This window comes from Myxocyprinus asiaticus, chromosome 30 (assembly GCF_019703515.2).
Source record: "Myxocyprinus asiaticus isolate MX2 ecotype Aquarium Trade chromosome 30, UBuf_Myxa_2, whole genome shotgun sequence".
Taxonomy (NCBI): domain Eukaryota; kingdom Metazoa; phylum Chordata; class Actinopteri; order Cypriniformes; family Catostomidae; genus Myxocyprinus; species Myxocyprinus asiaticus.
In genome coordinates, this window is record NC_059373.1 from 10,412,636 (window position 1) to 10,439,196 (window position 26,561).

At 37.5% G+C, this 26,561-nt stretch overlaps 1 protein-coding gene across 4 annotated transcripts; it reads right to left on the bottom strand.

Moving 5' to 3' along the window:
* Positions 1–905: 905 nt before the first annotated feature.
* Positions 906–25,866, bottom strand: shisa7b (shisa family member 7). Of its 4 annotated transcripts, XM_051664629.1 has the most exons (7): positions 25,726–25,842; positions 23,859–23,946; positions 13,869–17,144; positions 12,765–12,922; positions 11,131–11,187; positions 4,334–4,519; positions 906–3,429 (listed from the first exon to the last, which is right to left on the bottom strand). In XM_051664629.1, the coding sequence occupies exons 3-7, from the start codon at positions 14,549–14,551 to the stop codon at positions 2,612–2,614; spliced, it is 1,902 nt and encodes a 633-aa protein (XP_051520589.1). In that variant the 5' UTR covers positions 14,552–17,144; positions 23,859–23,946; positions 25,726–25,842; the 3' UTR covers positions 906–2,611. The 4 variants fall into 4 exon arrangements, with proteins under 4 accessions (XP_051520589.1, XP_051520590.1, XP_051520593.1 ...); XM_051664630.1 differs by lacking the exon at positions 23,859–23,946 and having other exon boundaries at positions 25,726–25,866; XM_051664633.1 differs by lacking the exon at positions 11,131–11,187.
* Positions 25,867–26,561: the final 695 nt, after the last annotated feature.

Genomic DNA, 26,561 nt, shown 5'->3' on the forward strand with positions numbered 1-26,561 from the left:
TAATATTAAATGCTCTAGTGTTTTTTATTTTATTTTATTATTTTATTTTATTATTATTATTATTTTATTCTCTTTTCTGTACCTTTGGTGAATGCAGCAATGAAATATGAACACTTTTATTTTGTATATTTTTTGCATTCAAAGAGACACAAAAAATAAAATCATATTTTTGGGGTTTAATATCCCTTAGGTGTTCTGAAATCCACATTCTCTGACTTGAAACCCATCCAACGTCAGATAAAATGTGAGATAAAGCATTCCAAAATAGACACTGAAATACACACAAGCACACAAATACAGACACACAAACTGGACACATACACACCTTGACATCAGAAGTCAGCAATATGACATCATCAACACTGGCTTTGACATCTTCATGCGTTTCTTCTTTTCACTATGATTGCATCTGCTTTTTTTGTTGAGTTACAAAGGTTAGAATCCACTAGAAAGTCAAATATAAACAGAAATCAGAAATAAAGACAATTTCTAAAGTCACAGAAAAAAAAAGATAATGCTAATAATAAAGTATATGAATAATATTGATAACTATATATATGCACATAAATTGGCATGTGTACATATTTGAATATTCGGGATTTACTTCAAATGTTTTTTCCACTTTTTTTTAAAACTGAGTTAATTAAAACTTAAACCTTGCAGAGTGATCTAAAGTACTATACAGTATTATGGCCCAATAATCTTCCTCAGCCAGGTTGTTCTCAGACATTCCACCACAACACTGTCCATTTGATGTGTAGACAGCTGCAAAACACACAGAAATCGCTAACAAAAAGACATTTTTATAGAATATAATATAGATAAACAAGACAGCTTTTCACTCCTAAATCCTAACTCATCAATTAGATAGTAATGCATCCTAGTGTGACAGAGTGTAAAGTAGCTTTGCAGAATTTGTTTTATTTTGCTCTGTTTTGTACTCTCATAGGCATGTAGCCTCTATGTTCCGCACCATCCGCGTCCCCAACATTGACGCGGGAAAAGTTAAAAAGCCGTCAGAACACGGAAGCACAGACACACATAAAGAAGTTTCGTAATAGCCCTTGGATTATAAATTGTCCATTGTATAACAACCCTTTTCCCTTTCCCCCCTCTTATACAACCTTACATAGTGAACAGCTTGAGTTGCAAATAAAGTGTGAAGACTATGCTGTCTTATTTGACATTAGTGCATGCCTATAATTACTGTATATTTCTTCTCTTATACACTTGTAAATACCAGAACAACCATAACGACTTCAGAGTCTTTGATGCCGTCATACTAAGCTGTCCTTTGATTGGTCAAACATGCAAGAAAGAGGCTTGAGTTTTATCAGATTTGAACTATCAAATATGGATGGCTGAGACTGCTTTTAGTACAATTTGTATATTTAAGTTTTCTCTAGGTGCTTAAACATTATTAGTCCAGACAGTATTACCTGATTTACCCATCAATCAATTATATAATCGGTCAGCCTGTCAAAGATATTATAAAACAGCCAAAAGGTTATCAACAATGCAAAAAATCAATAACAAAATGACAATTATTCATGTCAACTTTAAGGATTCAGTCTCATTATAAGAGGCTAAAAATCTTTGATCATTAGTTTCAATATATGAACTCCCATCTCCCAATGAAAATGTTTCCCTCCATTGTATTCCATGTGAATAAACTCTAATATGGCTGATGACATTTGGACTTCTATTAACAGTGCAGATTAAAGAGTCAGGTCACAAAATGAGTGACAGTTTCGATGTCCTTTTCTTTTCTCTTCTTTCTTCTCTTTGACGGATCACCAGCATTTGTCTGTCAACAGTTTCACTGGATGGCAAACGCCGCAATGCGCACAGTATTCCCCAAGTCACAATCCATTCCCAAGTCATTTGTTTTGAAAGTGGTCAAATCATAGTCTCCATGAGGTAATTCAGTGTACTATTTGACACCTTCCCAGTTTCATCCAGAATATCTCATTGTTCCCTCATTTGACTGACGAATGACACTTTGTGTGGTGTCGTACTGTTGGATCGCAAACCAAAAATTTGGCAAACTTTCAGTGAACTCTTGAGGCAAGGTTCTATCAGTCAATTGCTGTCATCTAATCCAACAGAATAAAACTGAATTGAACCCTAAACCATTTGGCTTTAACATCTGTCAATATAATGAGTTGGAATGTTCTCACTAGAGAAAACTTGCCCTATTCTAATAATTATCTACTTTTACCTGCATTCTATTTGTATCTTCTCAGAACATTTCTGAATAGTGCTATCAAAACACTAACTAAATGCTACACGCATTCAGAAGAGATCTGGACCCCCTCTTCAGGTTTCCAATTATTGAGAATTTAGCAATTTAAGGATCTACTGAATCACTTTTGTTATAGTTTCATATCACTCTTTCTCTCATTCAAGGCTTAGCGATACTGGCTTAGCCTCTTTCTACCCCCCATTAATCTTCAAGCCTTTTCTGTGTTTTCCTTCCTCCATTTCGTTCTTCATTTCTGTCTCAGGTCATAGCCTTCTTTATGTTCCACTGTCTACCCTCTCCTCGGCTTGCGCAATCACACCTCATCTGTCCATCATCTCCTTAGCCATATTTTCTCTTTCTTTTCACTCACACAGTCACTTCATTCTTGCTCCCTGTCCTAAGTGCCTGACCGCCACTCCCTCCAGGAAGGAAGTGCAGCTGTTCAATGGTGTTCTGTCGTTTTGTGGCAAAGGCCATCCGGCGAGCGCTATGGCCCATCGTTCCAGGTCCTCCACCGGAACCGTGGCCCTCACCCCAACCCAAAGTCCCGCCCCCATGACCAGACGACATGGTCGCGATCGTGTGGTCTTGCTCACTGCCGGTGGTAGGGTGTGAATTCATTTTGATCATGTGATGGCGGTCGAGTGATGGCGTCACACATACGTTCTGCTGGGACTGCGCTTTCTGGTTGTGGGTAAGATGGGACATGGTGGGCACCATCGCACCGTAATCACCCATTCTCCCGCCCATCATTCTTTCCTCCAGGCGGTCTGGTGACACCAGGAGGCGCTCGTGAGACTTGCGTAAAGTCTGGTTGGAGCTCTTGCTTGTGGTCATGGGTTTGTAATACTGATGCTGCTGGTTCTTGGAGAGGCGTGAGAGAGTGTTACCCTCCCCCAGTGCCAGAAGCTGGTCTTGGGACATCACACGGCGAGGTGGCTTACTCAATGAGTCGAAGGTGGGGTGGTACTGCGTCGGGGGTAAAGGGTAGGGGTTGGGGGTGGATGTGGAACTGGGCACATGGATTCGCGTGCGGGATGCATGGAGAGGCAAAGTACCTCTGGCACCCAGTGTAAAGTCACCGCCCCAGTGCAGGTGGTGCTGGGAGGAGTGGAAACTGGGCGGAGCGTTGTTTGGCCTTTGCTTGGAGGTGTAATATCCAGAATAGTCATCCAGGTTTTTCTCTGTGTTTAGGAAAATACAAGATTAGAATACCCTCAATCAATCAGTTTTGATCCACAAATCTCAACCCTTGAACTTTTATAATGAACTTTATAGTGTAGTCCAAACATTGAAAAGTCCTGTACAAATGTGGACTTTTAAAAAAAAACTTTTTAATTTAGTTTCTCAGTAAAAGTGATTTAAAAAAAAAAAAAACCTGAATATGACTGAATATGATCAACTTCAGTATTTTATATGATTTTATCCCCATTGAGTCTAATAAGTCTCCAAAAAAATAATTGGACACTTAAGCCACGCCTAAAAATATATGAATGTCATTACATTAGATAACAAAATATTAAACCAGGTGACAGTTATTTTAAAAGAAAACAAAGTATTTTATAAAAAGTTTTATGTTTGTTAGGTTCAAATCATAGGGGACATTTATGGGTGGGACATGCCCCACCACTTTTTTGCCATGGTCAATGTTGTCCCCACCACTTTTTCAAATTACTATTGTCAGGGAGATTTCTAATACAGAGAAAACATCTCCAATTTTTTAACAGTTTCCTTTTCATTTGTGTTCATTATAATGAGTGGCGATCTGCTGCTGGAATTTGTTATTTTAAATGTTATGATGAGTGCACAATTCGGCTGTTATCAGTGGCGCTGAGTACGCATACACTTATCATTTTTTGCAGACACCACCTGGCTTAATATTTTTGTTATCTAATGCAATAAAATTAATTTCGTATTAGGGGTGGCTTAAGTGTCCAAATACGTTTTGGGGCCACGGAATGAGCAAAAATTATAACTACAACAAACATGTCTATTGCTATAAGGCATTGCCCTAAAATGGGAGCAGTTTACCCCAAGCTACACTCAGAAACACTCTTAAATGGCATGCTCCTCTATACACGCACTTACCTAGTCTCTTAAGGGAGCTGTAGCGGTTGATCTCTGGTTTCATGACGGTCTCGTATGATGGAGGTAGTTGGGCAAGGTTATGAAAGGAGTGAGAGAGAGAGGGGTGAAAGCCAGAATTACTGTGCTTGCTGGAGAGCAGCGTTCCTGTGGAGACCAGCTGGGTGTTGTTCATGCGTGGAACTCGCTCTAAGAGGGGACAAGAAAGGAGAATAAGGCAAATACCAAAAACTATTATGTTGCTTTTCTAGTTTTAAGCATAAATCTCATTAAATGCTGTTAGATATATGCTTAAAACAAGAGAAAACAGTTAGCTAATGGTGTAATACAAATAAACTTAAGATAAAATTTTAAAATTGTAAAAAATAAGTTTTAGTATTTTAATACGATTTTGCTTATCAAGTATATTTGTCTTGTTTTAACCTCATGCAACCCCACATCCTTCTGCACGGACATTGTGTTTTGCTTCGCTCTATGCAAATCTCATGACTGATCTCAGTTCAGATGACTCTGGGCTGTCAGTAAAGGGTTAAATATTCGACGTACAGAGTCATGTGACATAACAACATGGTGCCGATCACAGTGGAGTTTGTCTTTGGGATAAGACAATCTATCTATCTAGTAAGAAACCTAATTACATTTTTAAAATAAATCTGTTTGAGTCAAAATATTAGAACTGTAGTTTCATCTGATATGACTTTTGTTTTATTATTTGAGCGATTAATCGCAAAAGGACATGCTGTTAAACACAATGACCCATATAGTGGACAACAGCATTAGTTTTTCATTAGAAATGTTATATTAACTGTGCATTATCAAATGTTTTATTTTTTTATAGAGGCTTTATATGGAGTTGCAAATAAGGTGCATTTCAAACTGTTCTGAGACCAGTGAAGACAGACAGCACACTGGAGGTTTAGTCATTCATTAAATAGGGAGCAAGGAAGCATCCTACAGATTTCCAGCCAAGTGCATTCACTCCAAGCATCTGACCAAAAGTTAAGTTTCAGGCTGCAGATGATGTTTGGACCACTCAACATGTTTGGCAGACTTGGGACAATGGTAATCAGTACATAGATTCAGAATTTATCATGCATCATTTTTATTTTATCATGGTTGGCACTGATTGGATGATGCAGGCCATTACTTTGAATTTTAATTACTAATTTCTATTTGGTAAAATGCTTCAGCACTGTCTATCACTTGTTTGTTTGACAGTGCACAGAGAGATCATTGAGATGTTGCCAAAGTAGAAAAAAAAACAAAAAAAAACACTGGAAAATAAAAGTCAAATCAAGTCAAATCATATTTATATGTATAGTTTTTTATTTATTTTTGGTTTTCCCAATACATATTGTTCCAAAGCAGCTTTACAGAAAATTAGCTATAATGTCTGCAGGGGTGTAGTTTCTAGGGGGATGTTTTTTGCTCAAAACAAGCAAGTACATCCCCTGAAGCCACTTTTCATATTGTCTAATCAATGCTTTACTGATCTGCCACAATAATGTAATGAATTTTAGTTAGGCCTCTCTGAATTATAACAGTTTCTATATACTGTATACAGTTGAATTCAGAAATGTACATACACTTAGGCTGAAGTCATTAAAACTCATTTTTAACCACTCCACAGATTTAATATTAGCAAACTATAGTTTTGGCAAGTCGTTTAGGACATCTACTTTGTGCATAACATGAGTAAATTTACCAACAATTGTTCACAGACAGATTGTTTCACTTTTACTTGACTATATCACAATTCCAGTGGATCAGAAGTTTACATACACTAAGTTAACTGTGCCTTTAAGCAGCTTGGAAAATTCCAGAACATGATGTCAAGCCTTTAGCCAATTAGCTTCTGATAGGAGGTGTACTGAATTGGAGGTGTACCTGTGGATGTATTTTAAAGCCTACCTTCAAACTCAGTGACTCTTTGCTTGACATCATGGGAAAATCAAAAGAAATCAGCCAAGACCTCAGAAAAACAATTGTGGACCTCCACAAGTTTGTTTAATCCTTGGGAGCAATTTCCAAATGCCTGAAGGTACCTTGTACATTCATCTGTACAAACAATAGGAAACTGGAGGAAACAGGTAGACAAGTATCTATATCCACAGTAAAACGAGTCCTATATTGACATAACCTGAAAGGCTGCTCAGCAAGGAAGAAGCCACTGTTCCAAAACCGCCATAAAAAAGCCAGACTACAGTTTGCAGGTGCACATGGGAACAAAGATCTTACTTTTTGGAGAAATGTCCTCTGGTCTGATGAAACAGTAATTGAACTGTTTGGCCATAATGACCATCGTTATGTTTGGAGGAAAAAGGGTGAGGCTTGCAAGGGGTCGCTGTCCTTTTCTGCATTATCGCGGCACCGTTTTGTGGCCCATTCTGCATAACGCAGAACGTTCTGCATAACGCGGCGGCCCATTTCATCTTATCGCGGCACATTCAGTCCATTTTGCAGCCGGCTCGCCCAGTTCTCCCGATGGCCAGTCCGCCCCTGATCAGCCCCAAAGTGTGTCGGCCCACCGGGAAAATGCCCGGTATGCCAGATTACCAATCCAGCCCTGGTCTGGAGGAATGGGCCAAAATTCCAGCAATTTATGGTGAGAAGCTTGTGGAAGGCTACCCAAAATATTTGACCCAGGTTAAACAATTTAAAGGCAAGGCTACCAAATACTAACAAATTGTATGTAAACTTCTGACCCACTGGGAATGTGATGAAAGAAATAAAAGCTGAAATAAATCCTTCTCTCTACTATTATTTTGACATTTCACATTCTTAAAATAAAGTAGTGATCCTAACTGACCTAAGACAGGGAATGTTTTCTATGATAAAATGTCAGGAATTGTGAAAAACTGAGTTTAAATGTATTTGGCTAATGTTTATGTAAACTTCTGACTTCAACTGTATATGGGTTCAAGTCAATGCTCACCAGATTGTAGTCGGCAAAATGAGAAGAAAAAAATCACTTCATCACTTTGAGGGCACTTGGATATGAATATTACAACCCCAATTCCGAAAAAGTTGGGACAGTATAAAATGCTAATAAAAACAAAAATGAGTGATTTGTAAATTATATTTACCCTTTGCTATATTTATGGCACTACAACTACACATTATATGATGTTTTAACCTGTGAATTTCATTATTTTTTTATTTTTTTTTAAATGTATAGTCATTTCAAATCAGATGATTGCAACACACTCCAAAAAAGTTGAGACAGTCAAGTGTTAACCATTGTGAAACATCACCATTTGTTCTATAAAACATTTATTAAGCATTTGGGCACTGAAGACACAAGTTTGTTAAGTTTAGAAAGTGGAATTTTCCCCCATTCATCCATTATGTAGGTCTTTAGCTGCACAGCTGTACAGGATCTTCGTTGCCATATGGTGTGCTTCATAATGCGCCACATATTCTTAATTGGAGACAGGTCAGGACTGCAGGCAGGTCAATCTAGCACCCGCACTCTCTGCTTACACAGCCATACACTTGAAATCTGGGCAGTATGTGGTTTGAAGTTGTCCTGCTGGAAAATGCAGGGACGTCCCTTTAAAAGATGGTGTTGGATGGCAGTATATATTGCTCCAAAATTTATACATATCTGTCTGCATTCATGGTGTTCTCACAGATGTGTGAGTTACCCATGCCATGGGCACTGACACACCCCTGGTACATACAGACACTGGATTTTGGATCTGACGCTAATAACAGCTTGGATGGCCCTTTTCCTCTTTGGCCCGGATAACACGACGGCTTTGTTTTTCAAAAACATTTTGAAATGTCAGACCAAAAAACACAGTTATACTGTTCTACTTTCCATCTAAGATGAGACCGAGCCGAGAGAAGTCGGCAAAGCTTCTGGACAGTGTTGATGTATGGCTTCTGCTTTGCACAGTAAAGTCTTAACTTGCATCTGTGGATGCAGCGGTGAGTGCTGTTTATTAACAAAGGTTTACTAAAGTTATCCCAAGACCATGTTCATGATATCCATTACAGATGAATGTTGTTTTTTTAAGACAGTGACGTCTGAGGGATCAGAGATCACGTGCATTTAGGAGTGGTTTTCGTCTTGCCCTTTATGCACCGAGATTTGACTAGATTTCTTGAATCTTTTAACTATATTGTGCACTGTAGAGGGTGAGATGCCGAAATTCCTACCAATTTGTCTTTGGGGAACATTGTTCTCAAAGTGCTGGATTATTTGCTGAAGCATCTCTTGGCAAATTGACAAGTCTTGAATGAACCTTGCTCTTGAAGGACTAGGCTGTTTTTGGAAGCTCCATATACAGTATATAGTATTAAGACACAACTGCCTCACCTGTTTAACATCTCCTGTTTCACATCGCCTTATTTCAACTCGTCAAATTGTTATTAGTCTTAAATTGCCCTTCTCAACTTTTTTGGAGCATGTTGCAATCAGCTGATTTTAAATTACTGTACATTTTCAAAAAAAAATTTAAATTCACAAGGTAAAACATCATATAATGTGTAGTTGTAGTGCTTTCAATATAGCAAAGGGTGAATATAACTTACAAATCACTCCTTTTTGTTTTTATTAGCATTTTTCATACTGTCCCATTTTCGGAATTGGGGTTGTAAAAGATAAGATCAACAGGTCATTTTGAAGCTGAATGACAGCAGTCCAGTTTTTGTGTTTAAATATTTTTACTTTCAGAATATATATGTATGGGACATAAGAGAGATTTTGAGAGATAAAAAAAATACTGTATAGGGGTACAAAGTTGTCCCCTGAGAGAAAATTGTAAAAATATGAAAATGTAAACGTCTTAATGGACCATTTTTACATTTTCCTTAAAGTGAGAATATACTATTCTACAAATGAGGTACATAACAACAGTGAAGCATTAAAATACTGTTTGCTTAGGCCTAATTTAAGTATAAATAGGCTTTCCTTGCCATCCATGCCATGATGATATCTCTGATTAATTTTCACAAAATTAGAACTAAAATCTTTTTGTTTATTATGAAAGGCATAACATGCTGATTAATAAAGCTAAATTTAGATGGAAAAAAAAAAATTATAGTCTAAAGGCATCATCTTAACTTGTCCTGACACAAACCTGGCTTAGTTGAACCGTTTGAATCACATATCAGACAGATGAAGATAGTTTCATTTTGCTTCAATGTTGTTTTCTGTGGTGTGTTTAAGTGAAAGATGCCAGTATCTGTAGCGGTGTCTCCGCTACTTTTGTTAAAATAACCACGCCTGCAACTCTACATACAGTAAATCAGGCTTTATGCGGTGCCTCATGTCTATAGCGGGGAGAGAAGCAACGTTTGCGAAGCAGGAATAAAGCATGTAGTGCTAAACGTGCTTTATTCCCGCTGTAGAGAGAAATATTTCTCTCTAGTGCTGAACATGCTTTAATTACACTTTGCGCACATATACACGTATGCTTACACAATCACTTAGCCAGGTGTCAGAGATAACTAGCACAGAATTGTTTATCTTGGTCCGGATTGAATTGTCCTTCGGACCGGATCCGGACAAGAGTCCGCCTATTAAGTACCCCTGGTGTATACATATACATATACATATATACATATACACAGGGTTGGGAGGGTTACTTTTGAAATGTATTCCACTACAGATTACAGAATACATGCTGTAAAATGTAATTTGTAACGTATTTCGTTAGATTACTCAAGGTCAGTAACGTATTCTAAATACTTTGGATTACTTCTTCAGCACTGGAAGATTTATTCACTTGTTTTGACTATAAAAACTCTGCCAGTACAGTAAGATAAAATACACATGTTAAAAATGCATTCTATGAAAAACCTAAATATCTTATGCAGTGTTGCTTCTAAAACAAGATAAAATCAAATTGATCTTGTTTTAAGGATTTTTAGATATTTTTACAGGAAAACAATACAAAAATTATCATCAAGAATATGATTTTTGCCCTAATATCAAAGGTCTTACTAGAAAAAAAGAAATTATGATCTAACGTGAATTTTCTTGATAAAACAATATGATTGAAATAGCATTTTAGCTTAGCGTAAAGCTGACAATTTACACAAGGTTTATTTCTATTTCTTCTGCTCCAAACTTACTTCAAACTTACTTCTCTGTCTGCTCGTATGAATGTAACACATCATAAGAAAGTGTTTCACCGCTGTTCAAATGCACTTTGGATCGCATCATTTATATGTATAAATGTTTTCCATCTGAAAGGACTAAATATTTAATGAAATAAATGACAATAAAATGCAAAGTAATCTCTTCAGTAATAAATACTTTTTGAATGTAACTGTATTCTAATTACCAATGATTTAAATTGTAACTGTAGTGGAATACAGTTACTTATATTTTGTATTTTAAATACGTAATCCTGTTACATGTATTTCGTTACTCCCCAAACCTGCATATACATTTGCCGACTTTTAGTTGACAATCCATACATTTTCTTAGAATCACTAGGCTAAATATCATATTCATATAACTGCATTTCAAATGAATATAATATTATACATAAACATACAGAATGATTTTGACATTCTGTAAATATGCATGCCAGAACATTTATCAAAGCTTTGGTGACTGCAAACAGGACACACAAAAAAAAAAAAACTGATCAGGTTAGCAACAAAGTGGGAGCGCATGAGCAAACACTCGAACCAGTGTGACCAAGCTAAAGCAAAGGCAGTGACAGACACTCAAAAGACACAACTGAAGCACACAGCGACTGCTTCTCTGTTACTAGCATTCACATACAGACCTGCTATTTCAAGCAACATGTTTGCACATCTGCCTAAGGTCCTTGGCTTACCGATGGTAGCTGTGTGTTTAGGACTGGACCCAGTATGTACAAAATTGTGTTTCCCAACTGCAAGAGAGCAGAGTAAACACTGACCGACTCCAAATTCATAAAATACATGCCAGGCTGCTTTGCATGTAGCCTATAAGATTGTATATGTTAGTTGGTAATGCCCAGCAGATGACCTTTAAAGAACCCATGAAATCCAACTTAGAGTTCAGTCCATGTCCAGTCCAATTATATGCAAGTGTAGTCCTAAAGCTTAACAAAATTCACTTTTAGTAGATACTATAAACATTTACTGTTTTTCTTTTCTGGAAAATCAAACCAAAAATATTGATGACTCATCTTGAGCTACACAGATTTGAAAATAAATAAATAATAATAATAAAAAAAATGCTCTAAAATGAGAATCTCCCGCTAATACCACCTCATCTCACTCAAACTACCTAGGAAATATGTCAGCACAAGAAAGAATCCTGCACTCATCAAGCAATTTCATGGGATCTTTAACTTCAAAGGTGAAAAAGCACCTTTATTATTCTTACTCCCCCCTTTACTTGGATCTTCTAGTTGCATCTGATTACATGATGTTGTATCTTTGGCCTCTGAAACAGAATCAAACTGACTCATTTCTGACACATCCTCTATTCTGCATTACCTCATACACACTTAGGCTTGTTAATTTGTTGACTAAAACATGCCTCCAGACTTTACTTCTGTACTGTAGATTTTCATCATTTTGATATCTGAATATTTAAATATCATACAATAAAATGTGTGCTTTCCTTTAAGGCTTAGTAAACAAATATTGCAGGTAGAATGACATGAAAAATAACATTTTATATTTGAGTCATATAATATTGATTATGAAGATTACAATCATATTTAACATAAGATTATTATTTTAATGATGATTATTATTATTCATATTATTCATAACAATAATAATAATAATAATAATACATGTATGTAATGTTATGTTATGCAATATTATTATGTAATTATAATATTATTTTGCAGTAGTAATATATTTCTTTCCTAATTCATTTTAAAATGTTATTTTAAGGAAGTCCAGTTAAACCCTTAAGCTCATTCCAAATCTCTTATTTTACATCACTGTATTTCTTGATAGTTTTGTATGTTAACTACAAATATTTGCAATTACAAGCATGTAATAAAAAAGGAACCCAGAGTGCTTTTTGTTCACCATGAATGCTATAAGCAAACAAAAGATATGTTATTTATATATTTGTTTAAAATTACCTTATTTGGATATGATTAGAACGCAAAGTGATCACAGTTGTGTCAAAACGGTTGTCGACAATGATCACGGTTAACTCAGTACAATAGTATTTAATTATGAAATAATTGTGACAGGCCTAGAAATCACACTTGCCTATCTTTGCACAACTTAATATTGCCAAGCCTCTCTGTCCCCATGTATGTTAATTCTTTCCATGCAACTTGTCTTTCCAGTTCTACTGCTGTGTTCTACACTGCAACAAAATTTTCCAAATTTACCTTGTGGCTACATCCATTATTTCTTTCTCATTATCATACACCCATTATCTGTTTTGCTTTTATATGGTCAGTGACTAACTCTTGTGTGTGTGTGAGTGTGTCTACTAGTAAGATAGACTCACTTCGGTTATCTTTGCTCTGGAGGACAGGAGGGTAGAAAGTTTTAGACGGCCGCCCTAGTGTGCCTTCACTGGAGGTGGTAGTTGTATGGACCGTACTGTTGTTTCTCTCTCCTTGTCGGACAGGGCTGGACTGGTGACGCAGAATGTCCACCAGTGCTCTGTAGAGAGGGAGTGAGAATACGGGATGTGTATATGATGGAATCAAAAGCCAAAAGGTTAAATGAGTCTGACATTACAATCACTACCAATCTTTTCAGACTGCAATCACCGATACAGTCAGCAGATAAAGTCACAGCTCTGATGTATACAGCATTGTCTTCTTCCGCAATGTGACAGGCTCCCTTTCTGATCATAATCAAAGTCCCTTGAAGGCAAGTCAAGTCACTTGGCTGCCATATTTGTAACACCTCCTGGCAGCTATTTTCTAGGCATACAAGTTCAGCTCTTATCTACTTGAATGGGGAAAGACTGAAATCTCAGAATCTGTTGGTCAAGATTACATTCAAATAACATATTTCAAATCAGCAATAAAATCTGACAACAATGGGGTCCACAAATTGCACTTTTTTTTTTTTTTTTAGCTCAGATCACACAAATCATAACGCTACTTTTCAAGCTAGTCTAGCAAATGCGCATGCACGTTCTCAAGTAAACAGTGATTGGCCACTTTAAGGGACAACTTCCATTACTACAGCTGTTATATAGCACACTGCGATGCCTCTATCAAAAAGGTGATTGGCTGGTTTAACTGTAAGACGGGCCTTATAGTTCTACAGTCGCCATATTTACCATTCTAATACCTCAGTGAAAAAGCTGATTGGCTGTTTTAACTGTAAGACGGGACTGCCATTCCTACAACCACCACATTGTGTGTTGCGATGCCTATTTTAAAAAGGTGATTGGCTGTTTTAACTGTAAGGGGGGACTTCAATTCCTACAGCCTCTATATTGCAGGTTGCATTGACACTATCAAAAATGCAATTGGCTGTTTTAACTTTAATGCGGGACTACAGCCGCCATATTTACCATTATGAATTCTTACATTCATATGTATACGAGTGACCCATCACATTCTCATAATGTCAAAATTGACCTTTCACTCACCTAGGCATATTGATGTCTCTGTTCCTTGGTCGTCGAGACAGTTTATGGAAGGCCACTTTAACCCCAATGGCCACAGCCATCGTAAAAGAGATGACTCCCCCAATGACGTATGCCGTGTTGTTGCTTTGTTGATGTAGTGGGTCAAAATCAGGGTCGTGGCGGACTGGGGACTGGGTAATGGGTCCCGTGTTGGCCCAGTCGGGTGAGCGGTAGTTAGTGCAAGACTCTTGGTCTAGACGGTTGCGCTGATGCTCGCAGCAGAAGCGATAATGGCAGGTGCCACAGCAGTAGATGTAGGTTCCCCTGGTGCAATTGAAAGTGTTGTCAAACTGTCCCATCACATCGTAGTAACCTTGACAAACATCTACATCCACCAGCCGACGAGGAGGAGGCGCCACCTGAGCGGCACCCAATGGGGGCTTCAGGGCGTCAGCTGTCACATTACGGGGTAGCATAATCTGTGGTAGGGGTTTTGGAGGGATCTCGGCAGCCTCTGGCTCTGCTGCCATGGCAGCAGATTCCTTGCCTCGTATGTCCAGCTGGAGAGGAGGAACCTTGCGGTTGCGTCCTCGCAACAGAAGCAGCACTGGCCCCCCATTCACTGAGGAGCGTTCCGAGGTAATAGTCACTGTAGAGAGCACAGGGCCAAATAGGAGGAAAAACAAGATGGCAGCAGGTGGCATCTTGGTACAGGGGGCTTTTTATTCAAAGATGAAAAAATGTGAAGCCTTTATACAAAAGACTTGTCAGGCCTACAAAAAGCTTATGTATTAAAGAGATGACTATCAAAAGTTGCAAGTCAGTGCGGCAATATATAAGACATGTAAAGTTATTCTCTCTTTCACACGTGCATACACCAGTATGCAAATTATTCAATATGCAAAATGCACATCCAAGTGCAGGAGTTCAGGTTAAAGAAAAAGCATGGCATGAGACTCTCGGTCAGGGTGTAAACATATTTCTATGGAGATTATTCGCAACGAGGTAAATCTATATACAAGTTTTATGCTTGTTTGAATTTAATGAGTGTGAGCTGGAATGTTTTAAAACTTTGATTTGGCACAAAACTAAATATTTGGATTAAAATCTTCTCCATGGAATATTCTATAAACAACAGCTTAAAAATATGGAAATGATTTAAATGCAAACAAAGAATATTTGTTTTTTTTTTAAACTTTTTTTGTAAGCAATTTAGTTCTGTAAACAATGTAAATTTTTTAAAGTGTCACAAAAGTCAAAGTCATGGGTACAGTTTCTTTTTAAAGGTGTTTTTACTTTAAGTCTATATAACTGATCTATGGCACTAACGATTCATTCAAATCTCAGTCTGAGTTCATCTTATGGGAAACATGTAAACATTTCTGTTTGAGTGTAAACTATATCTCAAAGTCTACTTGTTTTCACAAATGTTCTCTTTTCGGGTTGGCACTTCAGTTGTCTTACACGACGACCCACTAAATAACTCTATAGAAAGAAATGGTATATCACCCTTAAGGAAACAGTATCTACTACTGAGCTATTCCTTGTAAACAATTGTCATCGTCAGCTCCAAGAACTGATGTTGTCTCGTAAACAAATCTCAGTTGTTTGGCGCTTTAGGCTCACGTCAATAAGAATGTCTGTGAGACTACCTTTCAAAACACCAACGTCATTGAGGTTCTGTTGTGCAGTTCAAATAATCAGGCTAACAGTGTCAGTTCTCATGAAATGTCCACAGAAAAATACTAAGTACTTTATCTTTTAAGTTTCAAAAGGAAGTCAATGAGTATAGAGATTAAGATAGAACTAAGCAATGAAAGTACAACTTTAAGAAGTTCAGAAATGAAACCTCAGAACTTTACAACCAGGAAGAGCTGATCTTTTTCTAAAGGCAGCACAGCGAGACAAAGGCTAATTACGAAGGCTTTGGAAGAGTGTATATAGTTATAGGGCACTCACAAAGTGTAACAAGCAGCAGGTATACTAGTTTCTGGTTTGACAACACAAGTCAGACTAGAAAGGAAGAAGTGTTCAGGAGAAGAGAGGAAATGGAAGGATGCTGAGTCAAGGTAAAGGCTGTCTACTTGAGGGTCTATGTGTGTTGGACCCTCTTGATTGAGTGTCTCTGCTCTGGATTTAGCTCAACCCAACAAAATAAAACAAACGGGGGCTTGGGCCCAGTTCTGGCAGGACAGCATGGTTGAGCCCACTGAACAGACATGAACAAGTCGGGATTCATCCGTCAATGTGGGGCACGTAGAGACCAGCAAGCGAACTCAATAATGTTTCCACCAAAGATCCTATTCTAAGAGTACGGTGAAGACTTTTTTTTCAAGTAGCGGAACAACTTTAAACATTGTCCCACTGGCAACACAGTAAATGCGTCAATGGCTCTCTGGTGAATATGGCAGAATATGACAGAACGTCATGCAGACCTCTTAAATTATTCCTGAATATACCCATCCACCTGTTTCTTCACAATGATGACAGGGATCTTGACGTTAATATGGCTATGAGAAGTATGGCTTCAGTATTTAACCCTTAGACTCTTAAGGGTTTTGCTGCATGCTCTAAACATGCAGAGTCCGTAGAGGCAAAGGAAGAGGAGAGGAGCAAAAGAAAGGATTTCGAGATGGATGACTAAAGACACTAAAGATGTAGAGGAAGAGTTAAATGGGCTTTTGTGAGAGGAACAGATGACTAATCAACTGAATTAGCAGCAGCTCACTTTGGAAAATTTAATGAGGCTTGTGCCAGCCATCCATAAGCCTGTCCATCCATCGATCAATCGATCAGGAGCCGAACTCTCTCAGGCTAATGCATTACTAACATCCACACTTACATATAGCATGTTTAACCAATAAAGCACTATTCTGCCTCTTTGTTTCAGAACCATGCAAAACTTTTCAATTTGGGAGCTATTACATGCTATTGAATTAAAAACGATTGTTGAAAATAAAGTCAAAATTTAAATCAATGTCAGTGTTGATTGTGGAAAAAAAAAAAAAATCTGTCTTGACTTAAATGGATAAGGAAAAATTCAAAAATGCAGGTGAAATAATTTCTTCTGGTTGGCACAGTTAATGTTTGGCACTGGTTTTGGTAGCAGTTGATAAAAAATAGTCATCAATCTGAGAAAAATCAATATCCCTTCAAAAACCTCTGGCTCACAAAAACAATTAATAGTTTATATACTTTAGAAAACTTGTATTTCTTGCTGGGACTCCAATCAGTTTCATCCAGGCCGAGGGCACTTCGTTGTGGCTTCTGTTTTCTTTTGTTAGTCTTTGATTTTCACTGAAAGACAGAAGGAAGTCAAGAATTAATTAAACCCTGAATTCCACCAGGCTCCTGTGGGACATGTTTCCATCATTACATTTTAGAAACAGCACACTTTATATGTGTCTCGCAACTGCTGGACCTTGGGCAACAGAAAAAAAAAACAATGCTAAATGCAAAAAAAGTACATGCTAATAACCATAATATACAAAAATAAATAGGCTTATCAAATATTAAAAGGGATGAGACGACACTCTCCATATCTTTTTTTGGTGGCATCACTCAGTAGAAGCAAGCCACCTGATGTCCACTGTAATACATGCATCCTGAAGCAAAACCAATTTGAGAACCACTGCAGATTATTTTATGTATAACACATTCAAATATTAGTTTACACAATATATACAGTGTGTGTGTGTGTGTGTGTGTGTTATATATATATATATATATACACACACACACACACACACACACACACACAGTTGCAATCGAAATTGTTCAACCCCCCTGACCAGCAATACATTCTGGTGATGTGAATTAAAACACAACAACTAAAACCTCAGTAAACAGTCAAAGTAAGTTTTTAATACACATTTAAGTGATTTTGAGAACAAAGGGTTCAGTTTACCCAAATTTTTGAATAAGAAAATAACGAACTTATTGTCATGTCATGTCAAAAATATTCAACCCCCAAAGTCAATCATTAGTCAATAACAGCAAATAAATGTTTCAGTTAAGTGTTCTCAGGCTTCGGACACCTCTCTATTGGAATTTATACACATTTCTCATGAGCAAAAGCTTCCAGCTCATTGACATTCTTTGGTTTCTGTGCTGCCACTGCTTCCTTGAAATCCCAACAAAGGTTTGCAATGGGATTTTAATGATGGACTGAAAGGGCCATTTAAGGACATTCCACGACCTATCCCTGAACCAGATTTTGGACAACTTGGATGTATCCTTGGTGTTACTGTCTTGCTGGAAATTCCAGTGATCATTGAACTTCAATTTACACACTGAAGGCATCACATTTTTCATGCCAAAATGGCCTGATACCTGAAAGAATCCATGGTGTCAGTCACATTGTTAGGATAGCCGTTTCCAGCAGCTGCAAAACACCCCCATAACAGGACTGACCCACCTCCATGCTTGACTGTGGGGATGGTGTCGTTCTTGTCATCACCTTGTCATCTTACTCCAGACGTACTGCTGACCCATGGATCTAAAACTCATTTTCAGTTTAGTGTCATACGTCTATAAAACCTTCTTCCAGGACTCCACAGGTCTTTCCTATTACTTCTTGAATATTCAAGTCAACATTTCCCTTGGTGAAATTTTGCTTTCTTCCACACCCCAAGAAGGTTGCTGTTGTAACATATTTAAAAAAATTTATGAATGGTGCTGCCAGTTTTGTCTGTTGGAAATTGAAGTGCCTTGGAAATGTACTTTTAGTCATGACCTGGTCTTGTGTAATGATAATAATCTCCTCTATTAGCTTTGAGACAGCTTATTTTTAATTGCATTTTTTGCATAGAAATACATTTTTGCTTACAAAGCTAAACTTAAATTTTAAAACTTAAATAAGTGCCATTACAGACTGATGACTTAATTTTGTTTTAAAACAATTACTTGTGTAGCCTTACATATTTAAGGAACAGCTACATGCAATAAGGGTTGAATAATTATGACATTGCAGTATTTTTAAAAAATCCTGCTATTTAGAAATATCAGGTTATATATTCACACCATGACTTTGAATGTGTCACTCAACTGATATAGATATAAAGTTTAAAAATTCTGGGTCATCAGAAAATCTTACCTTTGTAAATCCTTACTGTCTCTGGGGAGCTAAATAATTTAGATTGCAGCTGTATATATATATATTTATTCGCTTTAATGTCATTTCAAACCTGTATGACTTTCTTCTGGGGATGAATGTTGTTCAGCTCCATAAATGACAAAAACACCATAAGAATACATTAAAAGTAGTCAATATGGCTAATGTGCTATATTCCAAGTCTTCTGACGCCATAGCTATAAAAGAAAAGAGCAGTTGTGAAGTCACCTTTCACTTTCATTGCATTTTTTTCCATACAATGAAAGTGAATGGTGACTGAGTCTGTCAGCCCCTAACATTCTGTCTAACATCTCCTTTTGTGTTCTAGTGGTGATGACATGAGGGTTACGTTTCATGCATTGATTTCATCAACATGTTGCACTTTAAATCTACCAAAGTTTTGATGTATAGAGTGATTTAACATGGGACCAATGTATCAGTTTAATGTTTCAACACAAATTTCAGATAAATCATTTATAATTATCCACAAAAATTGCAACTGCAACCTCATCCTCTTCCAGAGTATTTGTAAATGCAAACTTGATTGACTATAACTTAAATCTTAAAGTGTATCATGTTTGTTGACCATCACTGGAGGAGCCTTGATAAAACAAACCTAATTGTGAAAAATTCAGTGACAATATACAGTTGAAGTCAGAAGTTTACATACACCTTAGCCAAATACATTTAAACTCCATTTTCACAAGTCTTTGCATTTAATCGTAGAAAACATTCCCTGTCTTAGTTCAGTTTGGATCACTACTTTATTTTAAGAATGTGAAATGTCAGGATAATAGAAGAGATAATGATTTATTTCAGCTTTTATTTCTTTCATCACATTCCCAGTGGGTAAAAAGTTTATATACACTTTGTTAGTATTTGGTAGCATTGCCTTTAAATTGTTTAACTTTTGTTTTGGGTAGCCTTCCACAAGCTTCTCACAATAACCGAGCTGTAATTCCTGGCTGATGTCTTGAGATGTTGCTTCAATATATCTACATAATTTTCCTTCCTCATGATGCCATCTATTTTGTGAAGTGCACCAGTCCGTCCTGCAGTAAAGCACCCCCACAACATGATGCTGCCACCCCCATGCTTCACGGTTGGGATGGTGTACTTCGGCTTGCAAGCCTCATCCTTTTTCCTCCAAACATAACGATGGTCATTATGGCCAAACAGTTCCATTTTTGTTTCATTAGACCAGAGGACATTTCTCCAAAAAGTAAGAACTTTGTCCCCATGTACACTTGCAAACTATTGTCTGGCTTTTTTTATGGCAGTTTTGGAGCAGTGGCTTTTTTGCTGAGCAGCCTTTCAAGTTATGTCAATATAGGACTCGTTTTACTGTGGATATAGATACTTGTCTATCTGTTTCCTCCAGCATCTTCACAAGGTCCTTTGCTGTTGTTCTGGGATTGATTTTCACTTTTCACACCAAACTACAATCATCTCTAGGAAACAGAATGCGTCTCCTTCCTGAGCGGTATGATCGCTGCATGGTCCCATGGTGTTTATACTTGCATACTATTGTTTGTACAGATGAACATGGTACCTTCAGGCATTTAGAAATTGCTCCCAAGGATGAACCAGGAGGTCTACAATTTTTTTTTTCTAAGGTGTTGACTGATTTCTTTTGATTTTCCCATTATGTCAAGCAAAGAGGCACTGAGTTTGAAGGTAGGCCTTAAAATACATCTACAGGTACACCTCAAATTCAGTACACCTCCTGTCAGAAGCTAATTGGCTAATTGCCCAAAGGCTTGACATAATTTTCTGGAATTTTCCAAGCTGCTTAAAGGCACCGTTAACTTAGTGTATGTAAACTTCTGACCCATTGGAATTGTGATATAGTCAATTAAAAGTGAAATAATCTGTCTGTAAACAATTGTTGGAAATGTTTCTCCTCCTAAATGACTTGCCAAAACTATAGTTGGCTAATATTAAATCTATGGAGTGGTTAAAAAATTTGTTTTAATGACTTCAACCTAAGTGTATGTAAACTTCTGACTTCAACTGTATATCATACTAAACTAGAAAACGCATGCAAGGTCCATCTGACACTCCAAAGGACATACTTGCACATCCAGTCAGGAAATGACTACCATCAAAATTATTAAAAATAATGTTCAAGGGATAGTTCACCCCAAAAGGAAAATTCTGTCATCATTTACTCAAGCTCATGTTGTTCCAAACCTGTATGACTTACTTTTTTTTGTGGAACACAAAAGGAGATGTTAGAATAAATGGCCTCAGTCAACATTCACTTTAATGGAATGATAAAAACAGATGCAATGAAAGTAAATGGTGACTGAGACTAACATACTGCCTGATACCTCCTTTTTTATTCCACGGAAGAAAGAAAGTCATACGTATCTGGAACAACATGAAGTTGAGTAAATGATGACAGAATTTTCCTTTTTGGATAAACTATCCATTTAAGAAATTAGTATTTTCCCTAACGGTACAAACAACAGGAATTTAAGGTTTAAAGTCAAGGCTGTTTCTAAAATCAACCACAATCATACGCCTGAGAACCACATCATACTTCACGATCAACAAGATGCAAATGATATGCAATATGCACAGCATATTTCGTGCATATAGTAGTGCGACCTCAGCTTTTTCAAATACTGAGTCACACGTCAAAGCCACAACAGTGAGTAACATACATTGTATTTCTGCCATCACACAAACCTTACACAAGACGCACATGTTGGTACCGCTGATGCAACACAGTGAATCTTAAACAGCAATGTTCCCCTCCCTGGCAGCACTCAGAATAAATAAGATAATAACAGTATAAATGCCACAGGTTCAAAAAGGCATGCATGTAGGGGATGCAGTGAAGGCTTTAAGTATTCAAAGAGATGGAGCTTTGGAGGAAAGCATGGATAGAGAGAGGACACAGGGGGTGACACAACCACAGATGTGGTGAGAGTGGGAGGTTGGCAGACTAGAGAGGAACCCTGTTGAGAAGAGAGGGGAAAAGAGGAAGGATGCAGGGATGGGGGAGGAAGGGTCTTGGGGACCTTGTGGCAGAGGCGATGATGAGATAAGGAGGGGAAAAATCTAAACACACAATGCTACGCACCTTTAAATGGCCCCTGACTGCAACCGGGTGCATCTCATGCCCTTTTCATTTTACAGTGTGCTTTACTGACTGGGTACGCTCACCAAGTCGGCTCTTCCAGAGTTGCCATCGGCAACGCCTTGTGTGGCTAATGATGTGAGGCGGAGAGACAGGGTCCTGGAAGCACAAACTTGTGAAAGCGGTGCCTACATCTGAGCGCTCAAGGGATGTGTGCTACAGCATCTGCAGATATATTCCACTGACACGCATGCACACTAACTCTGTTGCACACTCAGTGTGTCTTAAAGGTATAGTTCACCCAAAAATTATAATTGTGTTATCAATCACACTTTAATTTACACACTCATGTTGTAAAAAAAAAAACGTATAACTTTCTGCCTCACAAAAGGAGATTTTAGGCAGAATTTAGGGACTGAAAGCCTCCAAAGTCATCATTAGCGCTGGGTAATGATTCAGATTCTATTTGATTTGATTCTGATTTCGATACCGTTTCATTAGGGTACATTTCTGTCCATTTTGCTTACATATAAAAGAAATTCTCTCTCAGCTAATGCTGTGAATTATACAGAGGACCTTCTATATTGGTACATTACGAAAATATTAATTGTATAAATTGTATTTTATTATTAGTTTTCATCATTTTGGTCACATATTAGCTTTTTAAAAATTTAGCAAATTCTATGTATTCTTTCAATAAAAAATTATGTACATATTTGAGCCATTGATTAAACAAGTTAATTCAGTGTAATTAATTATATGAAAAATAACACATTCAAAAACTTTACCCTAATATAGCACAGTAACAGAATATTCCATCAGAACAATTCAAGCTTTGAGTCCCACCTGATTTCAGCAGGGGGCAGTAAGCAAAACTCCAGCTGTATAGGCAACGTACAGCTGTGCAGACAACAAGCCACACTCAGACTTGCTTCACACTAGCAACAGCACAAGATGAGATCGTGTTCTTGCGTTCATACACAGCTGGATGGAGCGCAATTTCAAATGCAGGGGTCTCTTCATTTCAAACTAAGTTTAACTTTACACAGCGACCAAAAAACGCTGTGTTTTTATGATGCGACGCTACCATAGTGAGATCCACCAAAATCATCCATCTAACACATGTGTATGTAGACACGTGCTTAGAAAAGCCCTTATGATAAACCTCAAAGAGAATTCAATTGCAAAATGTATTGTTATGGACTGTAGGCCAATGCTTATGCTTATAATTATATGGAAATAACTGATATTGCATTTTAAAGCCACTTTTTGTATTGTCTTATCAATGCTCACTCGTCTGCCACAATAATGTAATGCATTTTAATTGTCTGAATTATTAGATGTATAATATGTATTATATTTATAATTATTTAAATATAATTTTTGTATAATTATTTTATCATTATAGATTTAATTATTGTTATTTGGGGGCCCTTCTCTGCAAATATTTATAAATGCTATTAATTTCGCTTAATAAGCATATCATGTAATTAATTTGATTACAAATTTTAAGTGAATGACATCCATAGTATTTACATTACATTTAGCATTTACAAGTATTTACATTGATATGTAGAACAAGCACTAAAACAGTACTGTTTCTTTAAGAATAGCCGCAGTTCAGAACCTCTGACAGAAGTTTTAGCTTAAAGGCGGGGTACACGGTGCAAGTTCTGACACTCAGGAGGTCGTGAGCCCCAGCACACGTTGTGAGTCAGTTTATCTGATAATCGGACAGATACAGTGGGACATTACACGACTTAAAGGGATAGTTCACCCAAAAATAAAAATGATCTTATCATTTACTCACCCATATGCCATCCCAGATGTGTATGACTTTCTTTCTTCAGCAGAACACAAATGAAGATTTTCAGAAGAATATTTCAGCTCTGTAGATCCTGACAATGCAAGTGAATGGTGATTAGACATTTGTAGCTCCAGAAATCACATAAAGGAATCATTAAAGTAATCCATATGATTCCAGTGTTTACACCCATTTATTCAGAAGCAATATAATAGGTGTGGGTGAGAAACAGAACAATATTTAAGTCCTTTTTTTTCCTCTAAATCTCCACTTTAACTTTCAGATTAAAATTCTATATATTTTGCCCAGCCCTAGTCACCATTCACTTCATTGTATGGGGGAAAAAAGATAAAAATGAAACTGAATGGTGAATGAGGCTTACATTCTGCCATACATCTCCTGTTGTGTTCCGTGGAACAAAAGAAAGTCATACAGGTTTGGAGACAACGTGAAGGTGAGGAAATGATGACAGAATTTTAATTTATGATTGAACTATCTCTTTAAGGACACAGAGGTCTCCTCAGTGGCCCTAGTGTGATACACAACACACTTCTCTTGCCTCACTTTGTCTTTTTTCATACACTTTCTTTTCCTCTATCTGTTTGTCAGTGCGTGGGTCGAATGTGTTCTCTTAGAATAGCTCTACCGCAGTGAGTGAGATAGAGGAATGTGACATAGAGATGGGTAGATAGATTACCTTACTTCGTTTGCTTGTTTATCCCTGCTTGCAGTAAATATCTTTTATATTTGCTCTTAAAAACTCTGTCATCATTTAACCACCCTCAGGTTGTTCGAAACCCTTTTGACTTTCTGCTGTGGAACACAAAAGAAAGAAAGATGCAGTAAAAAGTGGATGGTGACTGAGGCTGACATTCTGCCTAACATCTCCATTTGGGTTCTACAGAAAAAAGAAAGTGATACAGGTTTGAAACAACATGAGGGTGAGTAAATAATGACACTATTATTTTGGGTTAACTATCCCTTTAAGCAAGGCACATTAAGTAGCCTGCAGTACACATCTCCACTCATCTGCCTTTTCCTCTCCTCCTTTATCCGTTCCCTCCATCATCATGTTTCCCTTTTCTCTGGCTCAGGAGGATGGGCTCAGGGACAGCAGCATCAGTCCCATCCACAAACAGGTTGCACATGGCAGATGTCAGGCCAATATGCAACCCATTACCATTTTACGAGCAAGCAAACATCAAAAATGGTGGCATATGGGGGGGATGGAGGGTAGAAAGGAAATGGAGATGACACTGGGCCTTAGAAAACAAAATGAACCTGTTAACTCTGTCAGGTTAGGGTTTTTATTTTTATTTTTATTTATTTATTTATTTTTTTAAGTGTGTTAGCAACAAGTCTTTAAGTAATACAAAAGGCGTCATTTATGCATGTAAAGAACAAAAGATTCGGATATTAACATTGATTCATGTCATTTGATACGTGAAACATTAAAAGATTTGCTCAATTATGGCCCCCTTTTGTGTGTGTGTGTGTGTGGGGGGGGGGGGGATGGGGGGATGCACCATACGTATAATTGCCATACAAGTCGTACACAAACAAACACTCTATAGCCAACCATACAGCAGCATCATGGCAGATCTCAAGGAGGAAATTAAAATTCCAGTGGCGGAGGACACATACTGTGTGACACCTAGCCTATGACATAACGTATCCATCCTCAGTCTTATTATCATCATACACTTTATTTGTTTAGATGACAAATCCAATTTCACCATTAACAACGATTAACCCAAAAAAATAAAACAACATGCTGTATAGGAAAGTCTGTAACTGAGAGCGCGACCCATGTGTATGCGATCCTCGCGCACGTTGCAGCCGCAGCATCAGACAAAATGAAAGCACGTCTTACCTGCGCGCGTGTCAACAACTGCCCGCTTCAGATCAGCGGAAAACGGCGGTCTTGAAGCTGAGATTGAGGGGGGAAAATGTCCCATCATAACCTACACAGTTCAAAGTTATTGTTGCCCCTCTCTTGAAAATTGAATTAGATCATGCAGCACGCGCTAGAAGGCGATGCAATATATTCACAGAGATGGGGTCTCGCGCTTCTGTACAACTCTCGATTCGTAGAAAAAGACGCAGTTTTTTGTTGCACTGGGGATGGAAGAATATTTCATTGGAAAGCGACTCAAAAACAACGGCTGATTTATGTAATGTTTTCCTTTATCTCCGCTTGCTCTGGTCTGCAAAAATGAACAGCACTTTAAAAATATAGCTTGCATTCAGTCACAAGTCATAAAAAGGTTAAAGGATTAAATGAACGTCTCGGTATAGTTCCAAAATATTTGCAAAAAAAAAAAAAAAAAAAATATCGACCATGCGTAATTTACTGTCCAACATGAAGAAGAAAGAAAGAAAGAAAGAAAGAAAGAAAGAAAGAAAGAAAGAAAAAATTCACTCCGTGCTTCCAGCCAGGTAAAAATAGGATTTTTAAATATATATATAAAACGCTATTGACAATGCACAGTATAATCCGCGTGTCGCTAAATAAGCGTAAAACAGCGGATTAATTAGACGCGCCCGGTAATATCCGTTTCCCTGCTCTTTAAATGACCGTATCTGCTCTATTATTCCGCTTCCAATACAAATTCAATGGGCTCCACACATCACTAATAGCGATCTACCTCCGCTCCACTGAAACGCAAGGAAAACCAATTGCTCCCACAAAGGTCCGCTTCGCTCAAT